The following is a 25,077-nucleotide window of genomic DNA, read 5'->3' as shown; positions in this document are numbered from 1 at the left end:
AATCGAAAAATTGCAATTTTTGAACCCGAATAACTTTTGATTGAAAAATAAAATAGCAATTCTGCTTACCGCATTTGAAAGTTCAAGTAAAATTCTATCGGTTTTGATTATTTTCATTGCTAGAAATTAATTTTTTTATTGTTAAACAAAGCTATTAACACATAGTGATTGAATGATGTTTTCAATGCATTTCTAATTTGAAATCGAACGAGTAGGCGCGCATACAGAATTTCTACGTACATTACGTCCATTAAAACGCATGCATTGGGCCTGGGAAACACTATGTGTTTATACCTTTATTTAACAAATAAAAACTTATTTTTTAGCAATGCAAACAATCAAAGCCGATAGAATTTGACTTGAGCTTTCAAATGCAGTAATCTGAATTGCTATTTTATTTTTTAATCAAAAGTAATTCCGGTTCAAAAATTGCACTTTTTCGATTTTTTGAAAGTTTAACCGCGTTTATCTCGAAAACTACGCGTCCTACGAAAAAACTTGTAAGACCATTTTTTGCTGAGAATCACCCAAAAAATACAAAAAAATATTTTGTTTTGCGAAAAACCGCTGCTACGTAATTCCTCAAGTTCTTTGTTTATAACAATCTTATCGACATCCGGATCAACTGTTACCCAAAAAATTCGTGTTCTACGGGTCAAAATACATAAAAAAAACTTGCGTAAGTCCATCTGAATTAAGGAGGCCGTTGTACCCCCCTGGCGACAGGACTACTAGTTTAGGTAGGTGAAAAAAAACCAACAAATTCATTAACATTGTATTTTAATTCACTAGAATTAAAAACTATTTACAATTTCTATTATCTTTTACTTATAACTAATTTTATCTGATAATACATATGAAGGGCTTAATGTGAAACAATGACAAACCACACATGAGTTCAAAAAGAGTTAGTGTTATTATTGGTTAAAGTAATAGTATAACAAGCCACTAACAAATTAACTCAGCCCTTCGTTAATAGATGGCCCGATAAATCTATGGTCACACTATTGCATAGGCCTAGTTCGTCTCTAGTATCTACTCGACATAATGACAAGCCACATCAAAATAGCGAACATGGGCGGAAGAGTTTCGGATAATTATTGAGTTCTGACGATTCTAGAAAGAAAAATAGTAAAGTTGACTTGACATTCGATGACAGTGACCGTGACCCTGACTATGTACAATCTAGAAGTGACTCAAGTAATGAAAATACAGCTTTATGTAATTTTTTCCTAAATGTGGCTTGTCACATTATTACCATTCAAGATTAATGTAGTGGCTTGTGACGTGGCTTGTTATATTATTGCATTTGGTTGTAGGATAATGAACAAGGCCCGTCAATAAAAAGGACAAAACCAAACACACCCGGCAAAAATTCCAACAAGTTGATGGAGACAAAGACATAAACACTGTTTCAACACATATAGGGTTGAAACCACCCCGAACTCAGTCAATAATAGAAAATTCTGGCAACTGGAAAGTGCAGGCAAGGGACAGAACAGAATGGCGTAGAACGCTTGAGAAGGTCGAGGCCCTCTAAGGGCTGTAGCACCATGATGATGATGATGATGAATCTGCATATATCTAGAAATTTGGGTATTTATTATTTATGGAATAATGTAACAAGCCACATGTTTTTTAAATAAAGGCTGCTTTTTCTCGAGTTTCAAGTAATTTGATTAATATTATTGTCAACTATAGTCCCATAGGACATGATGCATGAAATATCTAAACTAAAACAATAAAAGTTGTTACTGGATTTTTTAATATTATTTTTAACATTCAAAGTCAAATATCTCACTTTTACCTTTTTGAGGCTTATTGTTTCACATTAAGTCCTTCATATATATAGTGAGCACCTAAAGGTTGGAATAAATTAGAATGGGCGATTTTGGAAATAAATCCTGAAACAGGCCGATTTTTATTTTTAAATCATGATTCCTTGGCATATATTATTATAATCATACTAGTGACATCCATCTTGGCGTGATGACGTAATCGATTTTTTTTTAATAAGAATAGGGGTGGTGTGTTAGCTTATTTGAAAGGATATTCAATTCTCTATATAGTAAAATAAACCTTAACATAATTATTTACCTATACAGGGTACCAAAACTGTTTTTAAATTAAATTAATTGACACAAAAAGAAGAATTTATGTAATTTATAAACTTAACTGCTGTCAGAAAACAACAGAAAAAAATGTTTATTTCATAAATAAACATTGCTTTTCGTTTAAAATAAATGTTCAAACTGGCAAGAGTCAGATGGGTGGCAGCTTTAACATTGAATTTAAGCGAAAAACATTTATTTGTTAAATATAATTTTTTCCTGTTTTTTGACAGCAGTAAAATGTATTTTGAATTAAATAAATTACATACATTCTTCTTCATTTTGTCTCAATTAATTTAATTCAAAATTTTGGATTTTTTGGCCCCTTGTACAAATAATTATGTTGATGTTTATATTACTGAATAGAGAATTGAATTACCTTTCAAATGAGCTAGCACACGACTTCTATTCTCATTTTAAAAAAATATCAATTACGTCATCACGCCCAGATGGGTAACGTCACTAGTATGATATATATGCCAAAAAAAAAATAATTTAAAAATAAAATTCGACCATTCAAGAAAAAGATTAATTTATTCCAACATTTACGTGCTCACTGTATATTTTTAATACACAGTACCTAATAACTTCATGAGTTGAGTTGGTTCAGACCAACAGTCAAGTCACAGTCAGATACGGTACAGTCAAGATCGCTTCTGTGGTTTTCCAATGAAGTAGGTAATTCCCACGCACGGGCACGATACAGTCATAGTCGCGGTACAGTCACAATAGGGCTTTTCATCGATTGTCATTTGTTTCGAGCTTCTGTCATATGTCACATAATAATAATATATCTACGTCATACGTCTTTGGTTTGTATCATTGATATATACCAATAACGTATGACGTAGATATATTAATATTATGTGACACATAACAGAAGCTCGAAACAAATGACTGTGAATGAAAAGCCCTATTACTGCTCGTCACGATCACGATCAAGACTAACTCTGATTTTCGGAGAACAACATGACAAGAAATTACAGTTTTTTCACATGCCACAAGAAAATAATATTTAAGACTATATAATATTATAAAAATATTTTTAAACGTTTCTTAAAACACCAAACAGCTTACAAACATAAATACCTAAGCATTTCAATCAGACAATATGAAAATTGTAGATTTTATTCCTATAAAAGACATAATTGCCATTCACATATTGTCGTTATATGGTTCGTTCTAATTATCTCAGAAGAATGCAATAATATACAGTCCGTACAATATAGATACCGTTGCACGTCATTATCTACGTCAGAGACCTAAGTTGACATTGTTGCCCAATTACAAAAAATTCTTGAATTCATTTTAAATCAAATATATCACATAAATATTGCGAAGAAGATGATACAACAGAACCAATTAATATTCAATGTAAATAAATAAAATCATACGAAATAGAAAACAAGCATTAAGTTATAATCTTACGTTAAAGTAAATAATAAAACAAATACTTTAATAAAGAATAAAAACAAATCTGAAGTGTCACCACAGCAACTGTCAAATAAACGTCGCACACTTGTTCGATCGCAGTTACAGTGTAATCCGAACAAGTGTGCTTTATAAAAACGCTTTATATTCCATTTATACAAATTAAACGAAACAAGTTAGAGTATGTTTCTTTAAATTTACATTAATAGAAATCTTTCAGTATTATATTTCTACATATTAGTAGTGTTCGCGCAGTACAACATGAACGTATTCAGAGTAAGTTCGGGATTAGTTTCCAAGGCGCAGGCGTCAACGTGAACTTATCCTGGACATGTTCAGGATTTTTCGCTCCGCGAACAATTTTCGGATTCGTAATGTAATGACGGGTTGCATACATTAAGATTAGAGAAGGAAGCCTTTTGTTGTCCCTTTCTTATTTCGAAATCAATGTAAAAAAATGCAAATGCAACAAATTTGTATGTCAACAAAGAGAAAGAGAATAAAAGCAACACGCAAAGGATTAACTTTCTATTCAATAATTCAATGCCTTTCTTAGAAGTTAGAAATTTGATTAGCGTCTTTCTTTATTATTTCGACAATATAATGTGGTATTTCCACGCCGAAATCCGGCTTACATTTTTGTAGAGAGTAAAAGATTGTTGATATCTAGATATAAAAATTACTTTTAACTTCCTGGGGGTTGAACATTATCTGAAGGAAGGAATAATTTAGTAAAGCAATAATTTCCAATTTTGATATGTATGTATTGAATTTGATAGGTTGTGGCATTGTGTTGTGGTTTATTACACCACAAAAATAATGAAATATAACAAGACACAAGAAATAGTCTCAGAATAAATTTGATGTGTTGTTTATGTTTCATTATATTCAATAAGAGACTAATTTAACTCATAAATTAAACTGAAAAATAAACCACAAGAATATGTAGGTACTTATAAGCTCATCTAGACAGAAGAAATTAGGTAAAAACAGAGTACAATTTATTGTAATACATACTACCCTAATAGATAATTATCGAATGAAAATAATACTAGAAAAGGTACCTACTTATTTATAAACATACGAAATGGAAAACATGGACAAAAACAACTAAAAAAGCTTTAATATAAAAAATATTAAAATTTGTTTGAAGAATATTTAAATGATACAACACTTTACATAACTTCAAAACTTTAAAAACCAGAATCTACATCTAAAAGTTGTTTAACAAAACAATATTTTACGTTAAGAATTGGAAGGAGTAAGAACAGAATGTCAAGAAATTCTTCCCAAATATTTTGTGCGCCTGTGCGAACTTAAAATCCGAAACAAAATCCTCGAACGTCGAGAGGGTATTCCGGACACGTTCAGGATCTTTTTTCTGTACTGCGCGGACACCGAATTAAAAATCCGGAGGGTGTTCAGAGGGAAAGATTTGAACTCCGCGAACGCTCGATTTTGTAATGCGCAGGCGTTCTCCCTCTGGGTATACCCAGGATGTCCTGCGCGATCAAAGCTATAATAAAATATGTCTGTAATTCCGGTGTACTCAGCTAAACGATTATAAAAAGCAACATACCTACGACTTAAATATTTTGTGTCGGTATCATAATGTGACGTCACGTGATACGACGCGAATGACGTGCAACGATATCTATATTGTACGGACTGTAGTTCGTTCGTTACAATACTAAAAACTCTCTAAAGAGAGAGAGGTCGATAATCTTGATCGACATGAATACTGACGTAGCCTGACAGTGATCTGCCCGGACCACCGACCTGGACTGTGTGTGTGAATGGTTTGCCCCTTGACTTAACGGCGATTTGACGATGATCTGATCGTACCGTGACTGTTGGTCTTAATCAATCATCAATCAAATGTCAAAAATTGCATAACTACATTTTCAAAGCTATGTATGTACATAACAGTAAAAATGACTAAGTATCTTGTGCCATCTCTACTTCCATATTATGGACTTCTCTAAGATGGTTTGTCAGATAGTCCCCTCCAGCAAAATTTTCTGAGCAAATTTCACACTTCATAGTTTCGTGTAATCTCTCATGTATACTCAAAGCATAATTTGTAGCGAAACCTTTCTCACACGTTTTACAAAAGAATTCCTTGACTTCCTCTATTCCATGTTTCGATTTTAAATGGGACCGTAATGAAACCCGCTGTCTAAAACCTTCTAAACAGTGCTCACAAACGAACGGTTTTTCATTGGTATGTTGTCTTTTATGAGTTTTTAAAGCATACGTAGAAGAAAAGCCGGTACCACAATATTCACAAACATGAGGTCTCAGTTTTTCATGAGTCATTCGGACATGTGTGAGTAAATTACCGTTGGTAAAGAAAGCTTTTCCACATGTAGTACACTTAAAGTTCCTTAGACCCATATGTGCCTTTTTCTTATGCAACAAGAACTTATATTTTACTCGAAAAGTTTTACCACATTCTTCACAAATGTATTGCTCAGCTTTACTTTTGTGTTGATAAAAGATATGACCTCTTAAACTTTCTATATTTTTGCACGTTGCTCCACAAATAGAACAAACTGATGGACCTGCTGTATGCAACATGATGTGTTTCTTTATGTTGTCTGATCTAATGAATCGGCCGCATATATGACATTTGCTTTTTTTGTGTTTTAAGCTGTGCAGATTGAACGTTGGTTTGTCTAAAACCAAAAAACATAATATAACTATATTTTACCAACTAATTCGAATTGCACGTCTTACATTCAATGACGTGGCTAGTCATAGAATCTATGGCGACATAATAATATGTTAAACTGAAAGTCAAACAATTAGGAATGCACGTCATAGATTTAATGACATCATAACCTACCAGTACAAACTTGACGACAAACAAATTCAACCAATTTTTCCTCCTATATTAGTTTTTTTGCTACCGTTAGGTTTAGAAGAAAAGCGCTGTTGCCGAGTAAAAAACTATGTATACTGTATTTACCAAAACAGCTACCGGCTACAATATTTCTCTTTCTCTTTAAGAGTGTGAAACAAAGATAACTATCTGTAATATAAGTGTCAATGTCATGTTGTAATACAGAAGGTTATGTAAAATTTTTGTTTGTTAATTTTTTTTCTTCTTTTATGGCCTTTGGGAGCTGTGTCCATTTAGTCAGCAACATTTCTTAAAATTAACGCCTAACAAAACCCACCGTACAACAAAACTATTATGAACCTAATCGACCAATCAAGAATAGGGAAGAGAAAGGGTTCAAAAATAAGCTGTCGTTAAAATAAACTAAATAAATAAAATAAAATCTGAAACAAATAATTTGACATTATATTTAACCTCCAATATTAAGACACACGTCAGTTACCATATACAATCTCTCCAAATATTATAATGACGTCTTATAAACTCGTCACTAATTCTATCCAAGGAAATGCTCGCTGTAATAGGAATGACATGTCAAAAAAATCTGATTATTCCCTATACATTTTATTTTTTCAAATTTAGAATATTAAGGAAACAAGGGGAAAATTACGTGCATTCCTTATTGTTTGACTTTTCCTATATGATTTGGACATGGACGTTTCCAAAACATAGGATCTAAAAACTGGAAAACATGTGTTCAATATTTTTAAAAATCTATCAAATGACACCAAACAGGAACCTCCAGAGAAATTGACAGTAAAACTCTTAAAGACCATACAATTACGAGTGGCCTAAACGAAAATAAAATGTTATTAAGTAAGTATAAAGAGAATAATCATTAATGCCTGGTTGCACCAACAAATCTTAAGCTCCAGCTTAGCCCAGCTCAGCTTATAAATAGGGCCGCTTTAGGTCTAACTTACTCTGCACCATATTTTTCGATTATTATCGATCTTATTGTCACGTAGACAAGCTCGTAGTCACGTCCATTATGACAAGCTGAAAATTGATCTAAGACTCAATGACGTAACGCGTATGTTTCGTAAGCTGAGCTTAAAGCACGTCTTAAGCTTAAAATCTGTTAATGCAACCAGGCATAGGAGACTTAATAAGAAATCAAGATCTATGAAAGAACCCCAAACCTGAATTGGGAATGGACAAAAAGAATAAAAAATAATTGAATGGTATCCAGGAGGAATTGAAGCGCTACAATGATAACGAATGACAACTTCCAAGCTTTGACAGTGGAAGTGGCCATATTTTTGAAGCTACATTGGTCAAATTGACTGTCATTTATCAATCATCATTTGTCAAATCACCATGGATATATATAGCTCACAAAAATACATAAAAATGATAAAATTGATTTAAGAAAATTTTTTGTTCGCTTAACGCTCTGCTTGCTTCGTTTATTTTAGGAATAAAGGTCCTAGCGAGACGACTATTCACAGTGTAGTGGATAAAAGTTTGTACACTGTACAATCGACCAACACCCATACGTCGACAACACATAACATCTACCGAAAGAAAGTGAGAGTGTACAGGAGAATCTGAGGCAGTCGATTTCACGTCGCTTGCAAGAACTAGGGCTTTCTCGGACCACAACTCAGAGAATTTTACGTCGTGGTTTATACCTCCACCCATATAAAATTCAACTGATCCTGTATGGGCCGTGGAGCAATTGGAAACCGACTCAATTTTCAGAGAAAAATCATCTTCAGTCTTCAGCAATGAGACCCATTGTTAGATGAATGGATACATAAAAAAACAGTTGATACCAATTGATTCCAAAGAGTGTCAAATGCATCCCGAAAACGTTACTGTTTGTTTTGGATTTTGGGCTAGCGACGTCATCGGACCATACAGTAGAAGCTCTTTATTCGCGGGGTATACGTTCCGTAAATATGCCGCGAATACGGAAACCGTGAATATGGAATCGTAATTTATATGGGGTTATAGGGGATGCGTTCCTGGGCGACGAAATAAAAAAGAAAATACCTAAAAAAATCAGTTTAATTGAAGTTTTGACCACACAGATTGATTAATTACATATTATCTTCAGCTTTAGGCAATGGTTTAAAGAATTTAGGAAACTCTTGCTTGGTAGTTTTTAAAAATTGCTTCAATTCAGACTGATATTCAACAGTGGCATTAGCAATTTGCCTCTTAAAAATAAGACTTCGTTCCATAAATGGATCAATTTTCATAAAGAAATCACAAAGCTGACTTGGCATTCTTAACCTTCACTAAGCTTTTTAAAATTAAATCTCACGTTTTCAGTGATTGTTGAAACCTCTTCTTTAATCGGTTGTGAATTTAACATTTCCTCCAAGTCTGGTTCAAAAAACTCCTGGACGTCACTTGATTCTAACTGTTCGAACCCATCTCGTCCTCTATCCCGCCCGCAATTTCGGCAATTTTTGCAGTTAAAGTTTGAACTTACACAGATTCTTCCTCATTTCCCGCACTCAGAACAGGCCACAGTTTTTTCCAGCATGATTTCAATGTGTATGGTTTCAGTTCTTGTAATGATTCATGTTTACGATCAAGCATTTCTATTTTCAGTAGTAATAACCCAAGGACATTGATAATTGTTCGAAAAAATTTTATAACAGATTTCGAAGGGGATGGCCCGTTTCGGCGCCGGCGATTCGGCGCCAGCGATTCGGCGTCGGCGTTTCGGCGCCTGCCGGTTCGGCGCCCGCCGATTCGGCGCCGGCTGATTCGGCGACAGATACTTTGGCAAAGTGAGAGAGAAAAAAAATAGTTGTTAATGTATGATAGTCTGAAATTTTCTTTAACAAAAAATGTAGAGTCAGGAGAACAATTTTCGACATTTTAATTTTAGAAGATGTAAAATAATACCCGAAAGTTAGGTTTGGACCGAAGGGTTAGGTCTTCCTCCTTTGAAAATTGTACTGTATAATATATAATATATATAATATATTAATTTTTTAATTAATTATGTGCAATTAAATAGCTTACATTTACAAAAGTTGGAAAAAATAACATTTAATATATTTTTTTAGTGTGGTATAGATATAAATCAAGAGCCTCTTAAATTTCTAAAAAAGTAACGTAGGTATAATCTGGCGCCAAAACAGCCGACGCCGAATCGGCCGGCGCCGAACCGGCCGGCGCCGAACCGGCCGAAGCCGAATCGGCGGCGCCGAACCGGCCGCGCCGAACCGGCGGCGCCGAATAGTACTAGACCCGATTTCGAAAGCTTGTTGCTTGGAAACAGACCGACGCCGTAGGCGGAGGTCTGTTGCCTGTAAGCAACAAGCTTGAGAAAGTTGTTAAAAAATTTTTGAGCATTTATCAATGTTCGAGGGTTATTCGGATAGAAAATTTTTTGCTGGTTATGAAAAAAAAAAATAGAGAGCAGAAACAATTTATTTAAATGTGCAATTAACAATTCTTCCACCGTCCGATTTCCATCTAATTCATATTTTCTATCATTGCAAAAGTCCATAAACGCTTTCCATACAAATTTTTTACTGTAAACAGTATTCTTTGGTATATTTGATTCGATAATTTCATTAATATTCTCATCAGTATTACAACCAAATCGTGACATTTTGAAATATTGAATATTTGAAATGTCAAAATCGAAATGAAACGAAATGTAGGTATCCATAGCTACATGATTGAGTGAAAACAGCCCATGGGATCTGTTTTCAGTATAATGTTGGTTTTATTGGTTGTATTCAATCAGATGACCACAAATTAATTGATTTCATTGGATTTCTAATTGAGCAAAAAATTTTCACTTTAAGTAATAAAACTGATTTTTTTCGGATCGAAACCCGTTTTTCATTTTTTTTAGTCAAAATTATAAATTAGGAAAATATCGGAAGAGACGTGTTACTTAATTACAATTTTTGTAACGAATGGAAAAGTAAAACAATAAACACGCAATGCGGCTCTTACCAAAGCGTGGAACCTGCAGTTCTCGCAGAACTTGATACTCAATTGTTTGAGTAATAGTTTTATTTTACTTAAACATTCTCATTGTTTACAGTCTCAAAAACACCGATAGGTTGCCTCTAAGTCGATAGCTTTTGGAAACTTAATCTAGCTGTAGTTGTAAATAATAAGGTCAATTTTATTTTTTTATTAGTCGATTTGCTGACTCATTGACAGATGGTACCAAATGCTTTTTATTTAGGTTTATTATAAAATTCGATCCGAGAATAAAGAAATATTGGGCTGCGAATATAGGAATTAGGTCGCATTTTTTCAATCCGCGAATAGTGAAAACGCGAATAAAGAAAGCGCGAATAAGGAGCTTTTACTGTATTTCTTTGACAACGACGTTGGCCAGGCCATCACCATTAACTGCGAGCACTATAAGTAGATGATTACCAACTTTTTTGGGCCTGTTTTGGATAATATGGACAACAACTACATGTGGTTTCAACAGGATATCGTGGCTCATATCGTATTGGCCATTCTGCACAAGCGATTTGTGGGCGTGGTCATCTCACGTGAAAATGATGAGAACTGGCCACCAAGATCGTGCGATTTGACCTTTCTTGTGGGGTTTTCTTAAATCGCAGATCTATACGAATAACCACAAACAACAGCGGTTTACAAAGCCAACGTAAGTCATACCATCGGTCAAGGTCAACCTGATTTTTGAGATAGTCATAGAAATCAGACGATTCCAATGTGGGACACCCAGCGAAGCTGTGACAGACATTTGAACGTTAGTCTAGACCGGTTCAGTATATACACAAGGAAATGGAAAATTCAAGAGATACTGGACACATAACAAACCAAAAATAATCTTAACTATCTTGTTCCATCTCTTCTTTTACTTGATGAACTTCTCTAAGATGTTTTGTCAGATATTCATCTCCACCAAAATTTTCTGAACAAATTTTACACTTTTTAGTTGCGTGTAACCTTTGATGTATATTCAATGCGTAATCTGTAGCAAAACCTTTTTCACAAGTTTTACAAATGAATTCCTTGACTTCCTCTATTCCATGTTTTGATTTTAAATGGGACCGTAATGAAACCCGCTGTCTAAACCCTTCGAAACAGTGATTACAAACGAACGGTTTTTCATTGGTATGTTGTCTTTTATGAGTTTTTAAAACATGTTTAGTCGAAAAGCCAGTACCACAATATTCACAAACATGAGGTCTCAGTTTTTCGTGAGTCATTCGAACATGGCTTACTAAATCGGTATTGGTAAAGAAAGCTTTTCCACAAGTACTGCATTTAAAGTTCCTTAGACCCATATGAACCTTTTTTTTATGCAATATGAATTTGTTTTTCATTCGAAAACCTTTACCACATTCTTCACAAATGTACTGATGAGCAGTATGCTTGTGGTAATGAAAGATATGACCTCTTAAACTTTCAAAATTTTTGCACGTTGCTCCACAAGTAGAACAAACTGATGGACCTGCTGTATGCAACATGATGTGTTTCTTTAAGTTGTCTTTTCTAACGAATCGGCCGCATATATGACATTTGCCTTTTTTGTGTTTTAATCTGTGCAGATAGAACGCCGGTTTGTCTAAAAACCAAAAAATATAATATTTTATAACTATATTTTACTAAATAATTAGAATTGCATGTCACAGATTCAATGACATGGCCAGTCATAGAATCTATGACGACATAATATGTTATGATTATAATCATAGCCCCTGGAACACACGGCCAGAACAGAACCTGTGGCAGTCGATTTCACGTCGCTTGCAAGAACTAGGGCTTTCTCGGATCACAACTTAACAAATTTTACGTTGTGATTTATACCACCCGCGTACAAAATTCAACTGACCTTGTATGGGCATTGGAGCAGTTGGAAACTGACTCAATTTTTATCGAAAAATCATCAGAAATGAGACACATTTTTGGATAAATGGGTACGTCAAAAAACAGAATTGTCGAATTTGGGGTGATACCAAATACTATGAACTGTAATACATACAACTCTTGACATTTCCCATTACATTTGAGGAAGCAAAAAAATAGCGCCATCTAAGCGGTCTACGGTGATAACCAGAGCAATCTAACCTTACATTTATAAAATTGTTTTATTATTGTTTTTGTATAAGTGTTTGAACTATTTTTATTTTAATTTAATTTAGCAAAATTAACTTGTTATTAAAAAATTTATAAAATTGTTAGTATTCAAAAATTTATAAAATTAAATTTGAATGTTTACGTCAAATTTTACGTTGTCACAACGTAGTTTCACCACAAGCCGACAGTGGCGCTAGTGGCAACGTGCTTCACGATTTCTGTGGGAGTTGGATGTATTACAGTCAATAGTATTTGGTGATACTAATCCGGATGCGATCCAAGATCGTCCAATGCATCCCGAGAACGTCACTGTTTATTTTGGATTTTGGGCTAGCGGCGTCATAGGTCCATATTTCTTTGCCAACGACATTGGCCAGACCATGATCGTGCCATTTGATGTCATTAGACACTTTCTTGTGATTTTTTTGCAGAATTAAGTCGCAGATATATGCGAATAAACCACAAACCACAGCGATCTACAGAGCAAGCATAACTCATGCCATAAGTAAAATTCAACCTGAGTTTTGTGGCAGTCATGGAAATCGGACATTTCGGATGTGAGTCACCCAGCGAAGCCGCAGCAGACATTTGAACGTCAGTCTAGACTTCTTCCGTGTATACTGCGTTACCATAGAAATAAAGAACAATTTACTAGAAATATCAGTGTAAAGTTTCACGCCAAAAGGTCAAACTCTACTTTGCTCAATGAAACTTAAAAAAAAATATTGACCGAAACGTCCGAAACTGTTAAAATTTACTACTGAACCATCATAAGTAGGTACACTAATTTGAAAAATTGAACAGGAAACCTGATTTACAACGATATGATTTATACCCTTGATGATGTCTTTCATATCCAACCGTGAAAAATTGGATTGCAAACTCAAAATGTAAATTTTCTATTGAAGATGAACACCGATCATGAAGACTTACTTTATCAGACCTTCCAATTGGACTAAAACGAATGAAACAACATAAAAATTGTAGTGATGGTGAAAGGGATAAATTTTCTAACAAATAAAAGAGATTTCTTCGTAGTTTGTTTGAAGGTAGGGAAAGAGTATATTATTACCTGGAAGAACAAAATGAAAGATATGTTTTGTATGGTATAGTCACAGGCGCCCATATAAAAAGTTTTAGGGGGGGGGGCAGACGTGAACAAGTTGCACATTACATTTTGTATACTTTGGATAACCATACTATAGGTTATAGTAACCGAAAGGCTATGGGGGAGGCACCCATGTATAGAGTATGTTCCAGGTGAGAATTGGTATGGATATAAAAAAGTTTTTGGGCTACGTATTGTACTAAATTTTCTATTCATGAAAAGCAATACTCCTACACATTATTTAATCAACCTTCAACCCTTGATGAGCAGCCACTGTTGATAACATTTATTTCAGGAACGTTTCAGGAACTTCCGGAAACTGCATACAAGCTCTGATAATGTTGTACCGGATGTACCTATAGAAAACGCCTGCCGCGAAATCTTAATCTTTTCAATAGATTTTCTGCTTCATTTACCAACTCCAGGCATATTTTCTCGTTTTGGTCCACTAATATGGATAATTACAACAGACAATCTGAACCTAACTGAAGAATCCAAAAACAAGAGAGTTTGCAGACAATGATATAAGTAAAGACAAGTAAGTAATAGGTTGTCATGATTGTATAACCTTTGACATTGAGCATGAACACAAAATCATAAAATGCTTTAGAATGCTGTTAGAAGTAGAAACATTTAATCAAAATTGTGACATATTTAAAGATGCAGGACATGATGATATCTATGTTTAGACCTGGGCGCATCTGTAAAAATATTAGTACATTTGGACGTTGAGAGGTGACTCAAATTTTTTTTGCAGAAATTGCTTGAAAATAACTCAAATAATAATATTTGAGTTATCCTCCCTCTCAAAAAAGTCTGGAACGTTGTTTAAATAATCAAAATATCAAAAAATTAAGGAAAAATTCGATTTTTTTCTTCGTTTTTTGATTATAACTTTAAAAGTATTCATTTCCAAGAAAAGTTGTACTGACATAAATATTTCGTAATTAAATTTCCTACAATATAGAATTGGTTAAAAGTTTAAAAAACAGTCACCCTTGTTGCAAAATAGCAATAATTGCGAAAAAACCATACAAAAACAAGTATTCGCATTTTACGTTTTTCAACCATTTATGCTACACTTAGGACCTTCATATTTCACCCAGAAAAACTTTATGATACAGTAAAACAATACTGTAAATTTCATTAAGATCAGTTCAATAGATTTTGCCAGCTTTATAAATCCAGCTTTCGCAAAAAAAATCATTTTTTCAAAATGTTACAGGACTGAAAATAAAGCAGATAGCATTTTTGTTGCTTATAGAAGTGTACTGTACCTTTCATTTGCAATTTGCAAAACTAAAATCGATTAACTACCACGGCGTCAGGAATTTTTTTAAATAAACATTAATTATTGGTGCTACGTGCAGGACAGCGGATAGTTTGCTCTGATTGTGCATTCCAATGACCTTTGATAATGATTGATACATTTTAATTTTTATTATATTTCGATATAAATAAATAAATTTGTTTATTGCAAAATAAAAACACATACTCTACCCTTTGAAATCACACTTTTTTTAGCAAAAACTTTCTTTGTTCATATATTTTAACTTAGAGAATAAAAGTTTATTATTTTTAAACATATGCAATTGTTTAAACAATATTTCACAAACAATAATAAAATTAGTTTGATTTTTGTGGAATTAAAATATTAAAATACAACAAAAAATATAGAGTAAGAAAATAATATATTAGATAAAGATTGGAAAAAATTTTGGTGGAAATCAACTTGTGTGAATCGAACACCGCTGTCCTGCGCGTAGCACCAAAAATTAATGTTTATTTAAAAAAAAATTAGAAATTTAAGAAAATTTAAAAAAAAGCTAGATTGCAAAATTTATTTTGCAAAATCTATTAAACCGATCTTAATGAAATTTACAGTGTTGTTTTATTATATCATAAAGTTTTTCTGGGTAAAATATGAAGGTCCTAAGTGTAGCATAAATGGTTGAAAAACGTAAAATGCGAATAATTGTTTTTGTATGGTTTTTTTTCGCAATTATTGCTATTTTGCAACAAAAGTGACTATTTTTTAAATGTTTAACCAATTCTATATTGTAGAAAATTTAATTACGCAACTTTTATGTTAGTACAACTTTTCTCAGAAATGAATAGTTTTAAAGTTATAATCAAAAAACCAATAAAAAAATCGAATTTTTCCTTCATATTTTGACATTTTGATTATTTAAACAATGTTCCGGACCATTTTGAGTAGGAGGATAACTCAAATATTATTATTTGAGTTATTTTCAAGCAATTTCTGCAAAAAAATTTGAGTCACCTCTCAACATCCATCTCAAGACAGATGCGCCCTGAACTAGTTAAAATTAAGGCTCTTATAAAGAAAAAAAATAAGAATATAATATCATTACCTGAAAAAGTTAAATTACATGTTTCACAAGTAAAGCCATTACTCTTAATACGTTTCTGGACTTCATCAAGTATCTCGTGTACATCTTGAGCTAGTGATTCCTTTTCTTCTTTAATTGTGTTTGTTTCTACTTCTTCAATTTTTATATCACATTTTACACTTCCTTCATTTTCATCTTCATTTGTTGTTGCTTCATTTGAATTGTCAACTAATTTTGGTTTTCGTTGGGTTCGATTTTGTTTAATTATTGGTATAGTTTTTTTAGAAACCACCTTTTGTTTAGTGGGTGTCTTTTTTGGTACTGAAGATTCAACTTTATTAACAACAGGGGTTATCACTACCCTTTGAAATACTGCCCTTTTCTTTTTTAGAGCTTCTGATAGTAATTGATGTGCCTTTATAATGCGTTTCTTAACCATCAAAGCCATTTGAACGTCTTTTGCGCATTTTGTACAACTATATTTTGGTAAGCCATCCTCTTCGTGTACCTTTAACATAAAATACTGTATGAAACAGTTTGTTAAAAAAAAGTTTCATTAAATATGCAAATCTATAGATGCTACAAAGTTATCAGTAGCCAATGACTTAGTAATTTATAATCAATGTTTTCTGCAATAAAAAGTATGACACATATGTACTGGACACAAAAAGTAACCTCACAGTAGAGAACAGACAGTTATTGTTGCCCTTTGTTCCCAACCTTCCCCCGGTCCCATATGTGGGAAATAGATTTAGTACAATATCTATCACCTAGGTTGGGGGCTTTCGGGCCCTCTTGGCTATTCCAACTCCATTACTAAAGCAACCTTCCAGTGTCCACATAACCTGTCAAGCGCTAATCGTTGCTGAGAATTTTGCATTTGTACTTCAGATATATGTGCAACTCTTTATTAACCTGAGATTACAACATTTTATAACCATTCAAAGGGAGGTGTAGATACATTAGACCAGGGGTCACCATTTAGTTTCCCTGAGGGTCCGTTTCGAAAACTTATGACACTTCCGAGGTCCGGATTTAATGCTACCTGTGTCTGATTGTTCTGATTAGGTTTCTTTTGCGGATTCTTGTTAAAAAATATACCCTATAAACAAATCAATTTTTGGGCAGAAATTGTTTAACAATTTTTTTAACAAATTCAAAACATTACCTTTTTTGCCCCCAAAAATATGTTTTTAGAATTTTTGGGTCATCTTAAACAAAAAAAAAAATCTGTGATTTTCCCAAAACTTGACAGATTTCGGGTTTTAAGCGATTTAAAATTTGAAAAATGCAAAAATAACCATTTTTGAAGCTTGAAAACTCATGTTTAAATTATTATTTATGGGGTGGTCAAGTGCTTAAAATGAAGTTTAAACATTAAATTTCAAGATTCTAATGAATAATCGGGGCTTATTTCAATTATTTAGAGTCTAAATTTTAGACCGTTGTTTTTAATTGTCTAATATGCGTGATAATTCGCGCGAAATAAGCCCCGATTACTCATTAGAATCTTGAAATTGAATGAATAAACTTTAATTCAGGTACTTGGCCACCTGAAAACTAATAATTGACATATGAGTTTTCAAGTATCGAAAATGATAAGTATCTGATAACTCAAAAACTATCAACTTTTCAGAAATATGACGTGAGACATCTTTTGTTTAAAATTAACCAAAAAAGGCAGAAAAGTAAATTTTGAATTCGTTTAAAAAAAACTGTTTCGCCCGGCTCTCTTCTGATTTGTTTAAAGGAGACATATTTGAACAGGAATCCGCAAAAAAAAAACGAATCAGAAAATTTTTATTTTGTACACAGCAACACAGTAATATTTTAAAAGTTAAGAATTCATATTGTGAATGTTAATGACCCTTTCTTTAAATCCAGTTATTGAAACAGAAATTTAAAAGAAATAATCATAGTACAAAATGGTAATTAACATGTTCTTTTTTATACACTAGTTTCAATGCAAGCTGTTTGTTGCAAACCTATTAAATCTGAAAACTAGTTCAATTAAATGCACAGCTGAAAAGTACTCCCACTTAAATCTACTTATAGTAAAGAGGAAATGAATATAAAAAACGGATGTGATAATTTTATATACCAGTTTACTTAAATTCAAAATTAATGATTATAATAAGTATGTATAACAATAAGGGGAAAACTCTTTACAAAATTTTATCAGTGAGAAAAATGACATTTTTTATTACGTACAACCTGTCTGAAGTTTTGAGTGAGTTTAGTGCAAATGATTTTTATTGGGGAGTTAATATTCATCTGTTAGCTGAGATCTGTACCGATTTTTAATAAAGTTCATTCTTGATAAAGCGGCTTTGCACACATAAGTTAAGCCAAACGTAGTACACAATTTCATAGCTAAACATTTTAAATTGCCAAACACTATATTCTGAATTCAATCGCGGTCCGCACAAAACTAGCCCAAGGTCCGGATGTGGACCGCGGTCCTCCAATTGGTGACCCCTTCACTAGACAAGCTTTGCGATTCTTACAATGTTGCCAGGAACACCAGACAATGAATGATGAGTGATGGTAGTATTTTTCTCCATATTAAATGTAGCTGCGATCAATAGTTACTATTACTATATATACAATCTATTCCACCAATAATAAAGAAAAGATACTTAGAAGAAAATACCTTCCACTACTTTCAAATGCTCTTGTGAAAGGAAACGTTAAACTAAGAACACAATACTCTCTGTAAAACGAGCTCAAAGAAAGACATTCAAAAAGAAAAGCAGAATTAAGTATCTAGAATCTAGACAGTAGGGGAGACAAGAGGATCACACGGTTTGGCTATGAAATTTGTCAGAAATTCATCTGTATGGAACATTCAAAGCACATTTGTCTAGGCTGCAAAGCTGCTCTACAGTAATATGTGTAATGTGCAACATCTAGGAGACATTTGGGATTTATAGCACAACACCATTTTAGTTTCTGCTGAAATTCAATAAAAACTGCTTAGAAATACAGTGTCTATCAATATTGCATCAAATATTACAAAATTTCATTACCTACATCATATATGCCGAATTTACACTCAACCTTTGCCACTGCTTCTGCTGCTGCGGGATATATTGTCCAGAATACAATATCGACGCAAGTGAAGTGTTCACTTGCTTCAGTCAAAAATCCTCACCAATCTCCTCCCAACTCATTTACCAAATGGCTCCCAAGGATGGAATGTGAAGACAGCATTGTCTTTCTCACCAGCAAAGCGGCAAGTGAGCGAGAATGGCTGAATGTAAAAATGCACTCGTGCTGCTTATCCTTTGACTTCCATCCCAAAAACCCAACAATTTAGAGAGCACCATGCAATGACAGTGACATGAGTAGTAGCAGCATGAGTTACCTATTTACATACTCATGCTGCCCACTTCCTTGTCCAAGAGGACTGAGTGTAAATCCGGCATTAAAACAATTAATTAGTAATTAGCTTGTCTAGTAAATATGCACGCAGTCCCGGTGCTCGAGTATAAGGCGCCCACCTGCAAAAGTAGCATAATGTGCCCTTCATTTTTGATAATTAGTATTTTGTATAATACCAACAGACAAAAAACTCATTTTGACACCCCCAAACAGGGGAGCCCGTCTGCATTGCATCCCTTGCAGGCCCATTATCGCCGGCCCTTTATTGTTGATATAGAGACTGCGCCCACTGGTAAGTTACCCACTTATAGACAATGCATGTCAACGAATGTTACTGTTTAGGGGATAGATATTGGTAAAGAATGATCAATGTAAAGAAAACTGCCCCCAAATAGGGTTACCATGTCCCATGCGGATGGCATACATGTGAGCCACATGATGCTTTCACCAATGTGCGCATGTATGCCATTGATTATACACATTTTTAATGTTTTTTTTTTGTCCGTTCAGAATATGTCTTAGGCGGATGAGACACCTGCACGCAATGTGTTGAAGATGAGAAATCCAATGGATTAATTTTTTAACTTGTTCATTACTTAAAGAAAGGATAAAATTGAAGGGTCAGGTCAAGAACGATGAATGTCTATCTTGAAGCATTTTTTGTAAAATGAGAAACAAAGTTACATATTCATTGTTTTCCACCTTACGTCCAATCTTGTAATGTGTTTTTAAGACGATTTTTATCGTTATTTCCCCTTGGCCATTCACAGGTTGATAGTACTCTTTCTAAGCTAACAGATTGCACAAAAATCGTAAAATGACCAAAAATTGACATTCATCGTTTTTCCCTCTGACCCTTTAATTATAATTCTTTAAAAATATTACCTTTATGGATGTTAATACGTCTAGCATTCGGGGAAAATCTCCACCAAATATGTTAACTCTGCTTGGAGTTTTATTTAAACATAATCTGCATTGATAAAGCGCTACGGGTGTAGTCACGACTGTAGTCATAGTTTAAAAATCAAATTTAATTTTCTTCATAAAAACTTGTTCTAATATGCAGTAAGAGAAATATTTTAAACCTCGAATTATGAAATATTTTTTAGGTTATGGCAAAAGTAAAAGCAAAAACAATAAACAAGAACTACGCCAAATGTAGGCAATTTACAGTTACAGGCCCTCGTTACAGTGTTGTCACTCTTCTCTGTCTTGAGCAATCTCCATCAAGTTATTAGAGAGTTATCAAGTAACTCTAGGAGAATACGGTAACGTTATTTTACTGTATACATACTTTACATGTTATTATAACGTTACCGTGTTCTCCTAGAGTTACTTGATAACTCTCTATTTATTATCTTATTTATTATAAGACATTTCTTTTGTTATGTATTTGTTTGTGTTTGTATTTCTTATGTAAACATGTAGTCTCTCTTCGTTTACATTTGTTATCGTCCACGTTTCGCTGTCATACATCATGACAGGTCGACGTCTTGTTAGTTTTGATTTTTATAAGGTTTTGAAGGGTCATCATCATTCTCTTTGCCTTATCCCTATGCGGGGTCGGCTTCCCTAATTGCATTTTTCCATACAATTCTATCTTGAGTCATATCAATATTAATCCCCTTTACCAACATGTCCTGCCTAATCGCGTCTCCCCCCACGCCTTCTTTGCTTCCTCTCCTACTCCTTCCAGGAATCTACACTTCAGAAATTCTTCGTATTGGGTGATTATAGCGTCTCGACGTTGAACATGACCAAACCATCTCAACCTATGCTCTCTCATTTTGGCATCAATTGGTGCCACACCTAGACTTCCCCTAATGTACTCATTTTTAATTTTATCTTTTTTTGTCACTCCACTCATCCATCTAAGCATTCTCATTTCCGCCACATGCATTCGTTGTTCCTCTTTCTTTTTCACTGCCCAACATTCAGTTTCGTACATCATAGCCGGCCTTATGGCTGTTTTATAGAATTTTCCCTTCAACTTCATTGGAATTTTCCTGTCACACAGTACACCACTCGCTTCCTTCCACTTCATCCACCCAGCCCTAAATTCTACTGCATGCATCTCCATCTATATCTCCATTACTCTGTAATATCGATCCCAGGTACTTAAAACTATAGCTTTTTACAATCAGTTCACCATCCAAAGATACCATGATATTTATTGTAGTAACTTCATCTTTAAATGAACATTGCAAATACTCTGTCTTTGTCCTACTAAGTTTGAACCCATTTTCCTCCAGAGCTTGTCTCCACTGTTCCACTTTTTGTTCTAAGTCTCTTTCACTATTTCCTACTAACACGACATCATCAGCATACATTAAGCACCATATGGAATGTTACCCTGTAGTTTCCCTGTTATCTGGTCCAAAACTAATGAGAATAAATACGGACTAAGCACCGAGCCCTGGTGCAATCCTACTTTCACATGAAATTTATCAGTCTCTCCCACACCTGTCCTAACACTAGTCGTTACTCCCTCATACATATCCCTCACAATCTTTACATATTCACCGAACTCCTTTCTTATTGAGTGCCCACCACAGAATCTCTCGATGAACTCTATCATATGCTTTCTCAAGATCAATGAATACCATATGAGCGTTTGTTTCTTTACTCCTGTATTTTTCAATTAACTGCCTTATAATGAAAATTGCATCTGTTGTTGATCTGCCCTGCATAAAGCCAAACTGATTCTCGAATATTTCGGTCTCTTCACGTATCCGTCTATCAATTACTCTTTCCCATATTTTCATGGTGTGGCTAAGCAGTTTTATAGCCCTGTAGTTTGTACATTGTTGTATATCTCCCTTGTTTTTGTAGCCAGGTACTAGTATAAGTATACTGCTTCTCCATTCGTCTGGCATTTGTCCAACTTCCATAATTCTATTAAATAAACCTGCTAGGCACCTTGTTCCTGTCTCTCCATACTTCCCCAGGAATATCATCTGGTCCTATCGCTTTACCTTTCTTTATTTTTTGAAGCGCTTGAGCCACTTCCTCGTTTGTTATTTTGGTGACCATTGCTGCACTGTCTCCGTTGACTCTACAGGCTGTCTGCCAAATTCTTCATTTAATAAGCTGTCAAAGTACTTTCTCCATCTCTTTTTGACATCCTTTTCGTGAACTAGTATTTTCATTTTTCATATTTTCATCTCGGATACATCTAATCTGATTAAAATCTTTTGCTTTCTTTGCTCTCTGTTTGGCTATTTTATATATCTTCGTTTCGCCTTCCCTGGTTTAAAGTTGATCGTATAGGCTTGAATACGCTTCTGCTTTGGCTTTTGCTACTGCTACTTTCGCTTCCTTTTTCGCCACCATATAGTTTTGAAGATCTGTGTCGGATCTGGTTTCTTGCCACATTTTATATAACGTTCGCTTCTCTTTTATTTTTCCTTGTACTTCGTTTGACCACCACCAAGTCTCTTTATCCTCAAACTTTTTTCCTGACGTTTTCCCAAGTATTTCAATAGCAGTCTCTCTAATAATGTTGGCCATTTTTCTCCAAATTGTATTAGGGCTTCCTTTCATGTTCTAACATATTTTTTCTACTATTCTTTCCCTGAATAGACCTTCTTTCTCATCTTTTGGGTATGAAGATAAATATACATCTGTTGCCGGCTTATATCCTACTGTTTATTTCTTGTGATTTATTTTCGTTATTGTCTTCAGTTTTCGTTGTTCCAAGATACCTACTTAAATTCTTTAACGCTCTCAAAGTTAAAGCGTTAAAGTCATCGATGGTGATGTTCTGGCCAATCCTGTCTCGTCTTTGGTTATTGCGGCTCATATACATAATATTTCGTTTTACTTTCATTGATTAGGAGCACTATCTTCTTTGCTTCCTTCTTAAACCATACGACAGTCCCTTTCATCTTTAATGTGGTGTTTCTTATTAGATCGATTCTTCTTCTTCTTAACGTGCCCTACCAAGTCCCCTTGACGTTGGCGATTAACATGGCGAAACTGTCTCTGTCTCGAGCTATTCTAAATAGGTGTTCTGCTTTCTTTATTCCTGTCCACTCCCGGATATTCTTCAACCAAGAGGCCTGCTTTCTACCAATTCCTCTGCGTCCTTCGATTTTACCCATCATAATAAGTTGAAGAATATTATACCGGTCTCCCCTTACTACGTGTCCAAAATAGGCCATCTTTCTATATTTGATGTTATCAAGCAGCTCGCGGGTAGCATTTGCTCTCTTAAGGACTGCCACATTTGTCAGCATAGCCGTCCATGGTATTTTTAGAATACGTCTGTGCAGCCACATTTCAAAGGCCTCCAAACGGTTAATGGTGGATATTTTTAATGTCCATGCTTCGACACCATACAAGAGGACTGACCAAATGTAGCATTTAATCATGCGCTTTCGAAGTTGAAGTTGCAAGGTATCATTACAGAAGAATGACCTCATTTTTAAAAATGTCGTGCGGGCTATCTCGATTCTACATTTTATCTCTTTATCTGGATCTAGTTGTTCAGTAATATGGCAACCAAGATATTTAAAACTGGGTACTCTTTGAATCATATGACATCAACATTAGATCGATATCGTCTGCAAATGCCCAAAGTAAATTTAGTCGGTTTTTTATTCTTGCACTTCTGATTATATGTTTTCCAGAGCTAAGCTGAACAGTTGTGGTCAAAGTGCATCTCCCTGTTTTAGTCCGTTGTTTATTTCGAATGTCTCTGAGTATTGTTGTCCAACTCTCAACTTATGTACTAATTTACTTACCGTTGCACGTCATTATCTACGTTAGAGATCTAAGTTGACATTGTTGCCCAATTGCAAAAAATTCTTGAATTCATTTTAAATCAAATACATCACACAATTTTTGCGGAAGTGGATTATACAGCAAAACAAATTAATATTCAATGTAAATAAATAAAAACTTTAGAAATAGAAAACAAGAATTAAGTTATAATCTTACGTTAAAGTACATAATAAAAACAGTAAATATATAATGAAACAATTACTTATAGTAAAGAATATAAACAAATATGAAGTGTCATCACCGCAACTGTCAAATAAATGTTACCAATTTATGCCAAAATATCACATTCGTTCGATTATAGTTACAGTGTATTCCGAACAAAAATGTGCTTCATAAAATCGCTTTATAATCCATTTATTTCTTTAAGGCTATGGGTACATAATTCGCAAATATTTTACGTGTATCCCTACTTTTTCTGTCTTTACACGGCAAATTACGTGTAGTAAAATTCACACTGGTGTGGATATGTAAACATTATTAGAATGTCATTCTACTTGAAAATGTCATAATTAATTTAAAGAGATGGCTTTTGAATGTTCTTGGATAACTGTTATTTTTATAATTGCAAATTATTAATTCAGTTAATAAATGTGATAATTTTTTCACTAACTATGTTTTCAGTGATTGTAATAATTTATTTGTACAACAAAAACTAATAATCAATCGAGAAAAGAGGAAAAGTGTTAAAGTGATTTTTTAATAATATGTTGTTATTTTGGAACGCTTACAATTTTGAACATCTCTAACAACAAAATACTTGGATCACAGGATATATCTGATGTATTCTCTGCTTGGATCTTTCACAAATAATACACAATAAATAACTTTTTATTAAGTTCACGTCTTAAATCAATTATTTATCAAATACACTATATATCAATAATATTTAATCAATTTCTCAAAATATTCCCGATGCAATGTCAAATATTTAAAATTGTCACTGATTGTCAGTGT

General features: G+C 33.8%; 1 protein-coding gene across 2 annotated transcripts; it reads right to left on the bottom strand.

Moving 5' to 3' along the window:
* Window positions 1-763: 763 nt before the first annotated feature.
* On the bottom strand, window positions 764-20,576 carry LOC126884701 (gastrula zinc finger protein XlCGF46.1-like). Of its 2 annotated transcripts, none has more exons than XM_050650814.1 (3): window positions 20,224-20,560; window positions 15,976-16,462; window positions 764-6,220 (listed from the first exon to the last, which is right to left on the bottom strand). In XM_050650814.1, the coding sequence occupies exons 1-3, from the start codon at window positions 20,350-20,352 to the stop codon at window positions 5,481-5,483; spliced, it is 1,356 nt and encodes a 451-aa protein (XP_050506771.1). In that variant the 5' UTR covers window positions 20,353-20,560; the 3' UTR covers window positions 764-5,480. The 2 variants fall into 2 exon arrangements, with proteins under 2 accessions (XP_050506771.1, XP_050506772.1); XM_050650815.1 differs by lacking the exon at window positions 764-6,220 and adding an exon at window positions 6,227-11,980 and having other exon boundaries at window positions 20,224-20,576.
* Between the last annotated feature and the right edge of the window lie 4,501 nt (window positions 20,577-25,077).

This window comes from Diabrotica virgifera, chromosome 5, assembly GCF_917563875.1.
Source record: "Diabrotica virgifera virgifera chromosome 5, PGI_DIABVI_V3a".
Taxonomy (NCBI): domain Eukaryota; kingdom Metazoa; phylum Arthropoda; class Insecta; order Coleoptera; family Chrysomelidae; genus Diabrotica; species Diabrotica virgifera.
The sequence above is the reverse complement of the archived record's forward strand: the minus strand, read 5'-3'. Positions and strand labels throughout refer to the sequence as shown.

What these genes read in the sequence shown, in the direction of transcription:
- LOC126884701 (XM_050650815.1), bottom strand. Translation starts at nt 20,352, where the DNA reads ATGACTACAGTCGTGACTACACCCGTAGCGCTTTATCAATGCAGATTA. An exon ending in ACGTATTAACATCCATAAAG is followed by an intron (nt 16,463 to 20,223) that starts GTAATATTTTTA and finishes TTTATGTTAAAG; the next exon opens with GTACACGAAGAGGATGGCTT. An exon ending in ATGTAATTTAACTTTTTCAG is followed by an intron (nt 11,981 to 15,975) that starts GTAATGATATTA and finishes TTTGGTTTTTAG; the next exon opens with ACAAACCGGCGTTCTATCTG.